The sequence below is a fragment of the Heptranchias perlo genome, chromosome 21 (assembly GCF_035084215.1).
Source record: "Heptranchias perlo isolate sHepPer1 chromosome 21, sHepPer1.hap1, whole genome shotgun sequence".
In the NCBI taxonomy this organism is placed as follows: domain Eukaryota; kingdom Metazoa; phylum Chordata; class Chondrichthyes; order Hexanchiformes; family Hexanchidae; genus Heptranchias; species Heptranchias perlo.
In genome coordinates, this window is record NC_090345.1 from 15,239,968 (window position 1) to 15,249,165 (window position 9,198).

The 9,198-nt window shown below is 42.0% G+C and overlaps 1 protein-coding gene across 2 annotated transcripts in view; it reads left to right on the forward strand.

Moving 5' to 3' along the window:
- Positions 1 to 6,224, forward strand: part of fam204a (family with sequence similarity 204 member A) — a 70,704-nt gene extending 64,480 nt beyond the window's left edge. For both annotated transcript variants that reach the window (XM_068002135.1, XM_068002136.1), the window contains exon 9: positions 5,136 to 6,224. In XM_068002135.1, the coding sequence (XP_067858236.1) occupies positions 5,136 to 5,187 (52 nt within the window). In that variant the 3' untranslated portion in view covers positions 5,188 to 6,224. The remainder of the gene's footprint in view (positions 1 to 5,135) is intronic.
- The last annotated feature ends 2,974 nt before the right edge of the window (positions 6,225 to 9,198 follow it).

Consider the following 9,198-nt stretch of genomic DNA (forward strand, 5'->3'; position numbering starts at 1 on the left):
TTTTGAGTGATTTTCAGCCATGAAGTGCCCTGTACAATTAACAGTTTTAAGCACAGTTAAAGTTTGGAGCAGCACTTATAAAATCTGTAACTGATTTTGACATACCTTCTATCTGGATCACTGATTGTATTGTCTGTCTGTGCACTTTCCGTTTGTTAAAGTTGTTGTCGGCCAAAGATTATGTCAGTAGTTTGACCTGTCAATCTGATGAGGCAATGAGATAAAACTCTAATAGTCTCTTTCCTGACTGGCTGAAAAATCGGACTTTGAAACAGGTGAAATGTTCCCGGCTTTGAACAGGGATTGTGGCTATTCAGGAAACTGGGTAAATTTAGTAAAAATAGAATACTATAAAATAAGTTTGTAGGGAAGATGTAATACAAGGTAACATAGATAATAGGAAAGGAAGATAGAACTGGAAAGGAGGAGGAAAAATTAGAAGTAATGATCTGATATGTACGATGACTGCTGCGTACATTTAGCCAGTGAGAATCTGAGCCATAGAGACAAAGATAGTCCTAGGTTCAATCCTGGTCTCAGCTGAGTTAGCTGATCTTAGCTGAGCCAAATATATGGGCACTACTGTTAGCCTCAACATTCCTGGCTTAGGGAGGGGGTAGATTGACCATGGTTCCTGATCTGGATCACTGTTCAAAGACACCTGCTGGAAGTGCACGTGTGTGGACATTGGGTGAGCTCATGGTCAAGCTTGGCTGTGATTCACCCTGCAATCCAATAGCCTACTGGGCACTTGCTGCCCAGGCTTATGTATGAATAATGGGCACTTGGATGAGATAGTGCCGTTGAACTGTACCTCAACAGCATGTCAGTGCTCAGGAGGTCGAAATAACTGAGACAATGAGTGAGAAAAAATTGAAAGAAAGCTTCTCTAAACATATTTTCTAATGTTAGATAATGCTTGGGCTTGATGGTGTGTGAAGCGAAATGTTAATCCGGCTGCTCGAGTGCTGTAAGGGTTAATGTCTAACAGTTACTATTGCCACAGATATGTTCGGTAATAGAAAGTTAGGTATGTGTTACAGGCTGTAACAGATACACATGATGACATAAACCTCAAGTACAAGACCTTGAAGAATATCAATATAAATGTTTACTGTTTAAAAAAAATAAAATGAGACCTAATGAAGTTGAATGATAAATTCTTGAATGTGAGAAAAATCGATGGATGAAATGTACTTATGAGCATACAGGGATTAACACTGCAGTGATGTTATAACCACATGTCTAACATTGTGGTGATATATGATGTGACTGACACTGGTGCTGTTGTACAATGTGACTGATACTGGGATTGTACCTTATGAACGATTCCACAGAGATGTACCATGTGACTAACACTTTGAATGTAGTTGTATCACATGACTCACATTGCAGTGATGTACCACAAATGATTTAGGATCACATCATTCCATCTGTATACAGTGCTATACTCCATATAAACTCTCCTACCTATATTCATGGCCACCCGCTTGATCTTGCCATCACATCCAGCTTTTTTTCTCCAATACAAGCCATCTCCTTAAACCCCTCTCCCCTGCCCCCCTCCACTCTCCCCTCCAATGACAAGTGCGAGGGGCACATGAACTTCTTTGTCACCAAAATTGAGACCATCCATTCAGCTGTCTCTGCCACATCTCCCCTTCCACTTGCCCATCAAGCCAAGGTTCACCCCTTCCCTAGCCTTGAACCCACATCTTTCTCTAGTTTCTCTCCTATTTGCTCTCATGAGTTCATCTTGTCCATGAGACCCAACTCCTGCTCTCTCAACCCTTTTCCCACTAAACTGTTGATCACCCAACTTCCTGTCCTGGCCACCATGCTAGCTGATATTGTAAACAGTTCCCTCTCCGCAAGTACTATCCCCCTCTCTTTCCAAACTACCGAAATCACCCCCTTCTTTTTAAAACAAATCACCCATGACCCCTCTTTCCTTGTAAACTGCTCTCCCATCTCCAACCTCTCTTTCTTCTCCTTGAACATGTTTTCTTGCCCATCTGTGCCCATCATTCCCACAGCAACACGTTTGAACCTCCCCAATCAGATTTTTGCCCCTGACACAGCACTGAAATGGCCCTAATCAAAGTCACAAATGACATCCTCTTTGACTTTCCCTCCTTGTCCTTCTCGACCTCTCTGTAGCTTTTGACAAGGTCGACCTCGCTATCCTCCTCCAACACCTCTCCTCCATTGTCTAGCTGATTGGGACTGCTCTCGCCTGGTTTCACTCTTACCTATCGAGTCATAACCAGAGGATCTCCTGCAGTGGCTTCTCTTCCTGCCCCCACACCTCTAGACTCCCCAAGCATCTATCATTTACATGTTGGCCCTTAGCGACATCATCCAGAGACATGACATTGAAGACACCCAGCTCCACCTCACTGCCACTTCTCTCAACTCCTCCACTGCCTCTGTGTGGTCAGGCTACTTGTCTGATGAGTCGCAATATCCTCCAATTAAATGTTGGGAAGACCGAAGCCATTGCCCTGCATCCCCCCCCCCACTTCCACAAACTCCGTTCCCACACCACCAATTCCATCCCCCTCCCCGGCCACTGTCTCAGGCTGAACCAGATTGTTCACGATCTCAGCGTCCTGTATGACCTTGAGCAGAGCTTCCGAACCCACGTCCTCTCCATCGCAAAGACTGCCTACTTCCACCTCTGTAACACCCGTCTCCACCCATGCCTCAGCCCATCTGCTGCTAAAATCCTTATCCGTGCTTTTTGTCACCTCCAGGCTTGACTATTCCAATGTTCTCCTGCCTGGCCTCCCATCTTCCACCCTCCATAAATTTAAGCTCACCCAAAACTCTGCTGCCCGTATCCTACCCCACTCACCCATCACTCCTACCTTCACTGAGCTAAATTGACTCCCGATCCACCATTGCCTCAAATTTAAAATTCTCATCTTTGTGTTTCTATCCCAACGTAGCCGTGCCCCTCCCTATCTCTGTAACATCTTCCAGCCCTACAACCCTCCGAGAACTCTGTATTCCTCCAACTCTAGCCTCTTACACTCCCCCCACTTTCTTCGCCCCACCTTTGGCAACTGTGCCTTCAGCCATCTAGGCCCTAAGCTCTAGAACTCCTTCCCTAAACCTCTCCACCTCCTTTAAGTCGATCCTTAAAACCTACCTCTTTGACCAACCATTTAGTCACCCCTCCTAATATCTCTTTCTTTGGCTTGGTGACAATTTTTGTCTGATTATGCTCTGTGAAGCGCCTTGGGATGTTTTCCTACTTTATAGACGCTATATAAATGCCAGTTGTTCTTCTATCTTTTGTTTTTCTCTTTTTCCCATAATATACACTATGCAGGAGCATGTTTTTGACCAAATTACATCTGCAGTATGCTGCAACTTTTGTTCTCCTTCCTACCACATTTAGAAAGATATCAGCATGTGCAGCCTTGTAGCCTAGGGATATTTAAGTTTATACTCGATTCAAACAGTGCTACTGTAGTATGGAAAAAATGTGTAGGGCATTACCCAAGAAGAAGATATTATCATAAATCTGATAATGTGCAGAATATGTTACGACTTGTTTCAGAACTAGATGAATAAAAGTTATTTCAGATTTTCCATGTTATGTTAGAAAGTGTTAAGATTTATAGTTCGTTTGGTGTTTGCTTCACATCTCTCTTGTCACAGGTTCAAATCACAGTGGAGGTTGGTGTAAGCATTTGCTTAATAGCATGTTATGAGCTTTGTTAGTTGTCAGCCAGGCGGTTAGCCAGAGCAACCCAACATGTGGAAATATTGCCTGCACATCCTGTAGGCAGCAGAAAGATGAGGGGATGGTGGAGTTCCTGGCCAAACTTAAATCGAGACTTAATGTGTGCACAGACCAAGTTGTCTGTTGAAGATGGCCCCGGTGCTTATACCTCATCTCTGCAGTTAATATGTAGTGGCAGCTCCATCATGGAGCAGCTTCGGGGTGAGAAACACTGGGAGGTGTCATTATTCTTCACGCTTCAAAGTGAAGTAGACAGCTGAAAAAAGTGGTTAATTTCATAACTTGATGAGCTACTTACTGCATGTGAACTTGAAACAAAAATGAAAACATATCACCATGTGAAAATCAATATGGCATGTTTACAACAATAAAGCGCCATCCCACCATATTAACACCATTGAAGGTGCGCTCATAACTAGGAGAAATGATTTGTCACTTCAAAAAATGCTGAGAATCATGAGGCAGTTGCAAAGGGAAATTGAGAAATGGTGTAAATTCCTCATCTATGGGAATGAGTGTTCTGGAAAATACCCACGTTGATTCAGTGCCAACTCTGTATATCATTCACTTTCTGGTTCCTGTTCCTGCTGAAGCCATTCCTGTCATCGACCTCTGCACACCACCTGGCCCATGATTCATGATGGAAGCATTCTGTTCCCACTTAAGTTTTTCCCATGATGCACATGCCAAGCCAGAAATGATAGTGCTTCAGTGCTAGGCAGGAACATTGAAATTTGGCATGCTAACAGTTCATTGGCCAGGTGTGCACATCATGGGTGCGGATTCAATGGGAACAGTGCACAGAGATCGATGACTGGACCAGTCTCGGTGGGAACAGCAAGCAGAAACCATAATTTTCACAGACTACAGACCTTTTTCAGAAAATCGTGTTCAAAAATCATAGAATGCCACAACTTGATAAAATGTTTGTCCTGCTCATAATTTTTCAATTGTACAAAAACGTCACTCATAGGTGGTGTGCTGGTGCAGCACATTGGAGTACCCAACACATGCTATCATGGGTGGGAGATGATGTTTTCCACCCGTGATTCCCATCTATTGCCTTCCAAATCTCAGCTGGCATTGCTTTGGTGAGCAGAGATCAGAAACTTGTACAAGGCGAGAAGGAGGGAATGGAAGAGTTCCTAGGCTATTCTTACGCACTTTTTTGTCTGCTGGTTTCAGAGTGATGTTGGCAGAGTCCTGGGGCAGGTTGGCTGTTTCTTCAGTTGTGGACGGTGTGAAGTTTGGAAAGACCTTATTTAAAAAAAATACTTCTGTCAAATAGACCATTATGAACCAGAATCAGCAAACCACTCTAATGCATATAGACACAATTGAAATAAAAATTAACACTTTACCATTTTTTTATACAATCCAGATTTGAAGCTAAGAGAAGATGGGAGACAAAAAGCAACATGGGCTATATGTGATGTCATGATACGGTATGAAAGTGAAGAGGGCATTTAGATGTATTGAAGTAGGATTCTCTGCTGAAACACTTGACCTGTACTTGCACTCTCAATCCAATCTCAAGGGAGTCATCTGGAAGCACTTTACAAGAACGTAACAATGGCTGTGCCCTGCTGCTTTCATAACTGCACATTAACTGGTTGTGAATGATTTAGCCTTCAGTGTCTAAAATTTGAACACAATCAAGGAAATTGAAAGAAGATTTTGCCATTCAATAAATAACTTTTAACGAGCACTGTCGTACCTACTGGTGGAGCAATTTAGTAATATGGACGACAAAGTAATAATTTCTTCTGTCATCCCACAAACTCAAATGCTGTGGGCACTCTACTTACAACTGGAAGGCTGTAAATTCAAGTCCTGAGACTTCCTGTCAGTCAAAATATCTTGCCTATGTGAGGTGAGTTTTATCTGCTCCCATCTGGAACCTGCACTGCCATGTCATGGACATTCTAACTCAAAGAAGAAAGGGGAAACCACTCTCATCTAACTTTGTCCCCCTTGAGTCTCATCTGTAGCCACCAGTCACTAGGATTCAAGCCGCGCAGAGGCTGTGGAGTAGAATGTTCTGCCAACTGACTGAAGGACAAAGAACGGAGAACGTTTTACTTATTAATTAACTGCTCGACTGCTGGTCATGATATGTTTGTGTAGATTGTGTACACTATTTCAGCAGGATAAAGATTGATCAAAACTCATAGTCTTTTGTAACTAACATATTTTGTTAGTCCAGTATCATTTTTGGTAATCTACTACCTTTCTGCTTGTAAATTGGAAGCAATAGTTTGTGTATGTGGTACTATATCATGTAAGTACTTTACCAAACTGCCAACAATATAATAAATGAAAGAGGATGTGTATAATGTCACTATGCAAATATAATTGGTAAAAACTATTAATATTAAGGATAATCTTACATGTCTTATAACATTTGTTAATGCTGCAGCAGTTAAGGGTTTAATATCTGATGAAATAAAATTGATTTCCAATCATATAAGTTTATTAATTGCCCAACATACAGATGTTTTCTGTCACAATTGCATTTGTGAGAAGAATTGTTTTTAGAAATGTTTATTTATTAAGGTGAGGGATGTCGATGTAAGATGAAAAGGAATATTTTCCTATTTTTGATGTTCATTGTTGACCACAAATAAAGTTCCTTCTACCATGTCATAACCTTACCCTAGACCCAACCTTAGAAGAGCACAGCAAGCATATCCACACTGTGGATTTTCTCATTTCCCACAACAGCTATCCTTGTAGCCCCACTCCAGGACTTGAGCACGTAATGAGGGAGGGCTGCATTGTCAGAGGTGCCGTCTGTCAGATGAGACATTCAACCAAGGTCAAGGTGTTCAGGTGGAAATAAAAGATACCATGGTACTATTTAAGAAGAACAGGAAGTCCTCCCAGGGTTCTGGCCAACATTTATTCCTCAGCTAACAGCACAAAAACAGACTAACTAGTCATTTATCTCATTGCTGTTTATGGGACCTTGTGTGCAAATTGGCTGCCACATTTTCATACACTGCAAAATAATTCTTGGCTGTTAAGTGCTTTGGGACATCCTGGGGATGTGAAAGGTGCTATATAAATACAATTTCTTTTCTTTATAATCTTTCTAATTGACATTGCTAATTTAATGCCAATTTGTGGGTAGTTTGGTGCTGTAAACTTTAAACAGCAGCAAGAGAGTTAGGATTTCCCCCAAATTCTTTTCACTTAGGATTCCTTTTAGATGGAAGTCTTTCCTCTCTATCAGTCAAAAGCTGGGTTTGAATCCAGCTTTTGGAGGTGAAAGAAGAATGTGCTACTCAGCAGAGCCAACCAGTTACTCTGCCTGTTTCTAAAAGCTGCTAAGAGTTGACCGTACCCCTGTGATGTTCTCACCCTCTCTTGAGCACATTCTGTGCACTGTAAGATTGTTACGGTGGGAAGGTCTGGATGTGGTGAATTAAAAGACGCTGGGGCCCTGATGACCAGATGCAAAATATTTGCATTGAATGTTTTTGTTGAACTAATGTTAGTCCCACTTTTTTTTATTAAAAAAGCTGCAATGCACAACTAAGAGCCCTTTCATACCTCTACGTTCAACCTACCACACATAGACTTCCTCTGAAAATATAATTTAATTTCATTTTAGGAACTCTTAGTCTCCAGTCCCACACAGGCTATGTGAAACAGCAGAGGCGCTATCTCCCCAGACTCGTTGAGTTTGTCTGCCTGGTGCAACACATCCTCACTCCCGCGAACATCCTTTTCTGGCTCGAAGTGGTGATATGATATGGTGCAGGACTGCAACTCAGCTTAGAGAAGTATAGAATGTTCTGGTTACCACTTAAGACTATACTGGGTACACATTGAAATATGAATTATACCCCAAACCGATATACTAGCTTATGCGGGTTAAAGGAATGGTGATATAGTACGCCATTGCCAAGTGTGCCTTAATGCCCTGCCATTGTTACTATCTCTAATTTTTCAATCATCTTATCTGCTAAGATAACACCTTTAATGACCTGTGATCACAATGAATGCCAATCTAGTCAGTTAACACTAGTATTTTTTTTTAATTGCTAAAGTTTGTGAAATTTCCATAATCAGTGCTCTTGATTCTCAATTTTAAATTTGGATGTTTACCAACCCATTGGGAGTGGAGGGAAGGAGAGAATTGTTCTCATTTCTTGACCAGGCTGTCAGATGCTGTGCATGATGAAGTGAAATATTCCATCTGGGAGAGGGAAGAATTGCAGTTGTCAGGCATTTTCTAGATGATGCAGCCTTTTTTTGTTGGTTAACAAATAGCATCGGTGGCAGCCGTGAATGTGGTCTGTGGCCTCCTGGAGGATGATGCTTGTGAGCCACCTGCAGGGCAGTTTAGAATGGGAGAAAATGGGATGAAAAAGTTTTCGATTATTGCTCTTTGCCGAAGGGATCTGCTTGAAAGGATTACTCATACCATTTTTTTCAGATAACAAATGAGCTGATAATCTTAATGTTAGGAAGTCTTGTCACTCCTGTCTTCTACAGGCAGTGTGTTCTATCCTAGGGACAACCATGTAAAACCACAGTGGTTCTTTGGAATTCTGTTGCTGTTTCCTTTGTTAATGATCATATAAATAGTAAAGAAGTTAGTGAATAAACTGTTGCAATGCACCTTCATAATTATCAGAGTCAAGGCCAAAGTAGACTTCACCTGTTAAAGACGCCAGGCTAATATTTATGTGCTCAGAACCTAATTGTCCTGAACTACTATGACTGTCTGAACTCTCAAAATAAACAGAGATAAAGTGCAAAATAAGTCTCTAGTTGGTTAATGCATATGAGGCAGCATCTGTGGAGAAAGAAACAGAGTTAACGTTTCAGGTCGAAGACCTTTTGTCAGAGCTGGAAGATGTTAAAGAATTAAAGTTTTTAAGCAAGTACAGAGCCAGGGAAAGGGAGGGAGCGGAGAGGTCAGAGTGATCCCCCACTCCCACTTTGACCTCTCTGTCCTCGGCCTCTTACTCTGCTCCAATGAAGCTCAATGGATGCTCAAGGAACAGCACCTCATCTTTTGCTTAGGCACTTTACAACCTTCGAGACTCAACAACCAGATTTCAATAACCAGATCATAGCCACTACTCCCATTTTTTGTTGTTGTTGGACTGCAGCTGCTGATTATGGTTCTGCTGTTGCCATTTACAGCTCCTCTAGACCAAATTTTTGTTTCTTAACTTGTCCCATTACCACCCTCCGTGCCTTGCACCATCATCCCTTTTGTCTTTTAATCACTCGTGCCCTCTACCCTATCACAGACCTTCCCTTTTGTTCTTTCCTCCACACCCCCCCCCCCCCAACCCCCACCCTCTTTCCCAGGCTCTGTACTTGCTTAAAAACTGTTAACTCTTTAACTTTTTCCAGTTCTGATGAAAGGTCTTCGACCTGAAACGTTGGGCTCGATTTTAGGGTCGGGTTACCTGCGGGTTTCC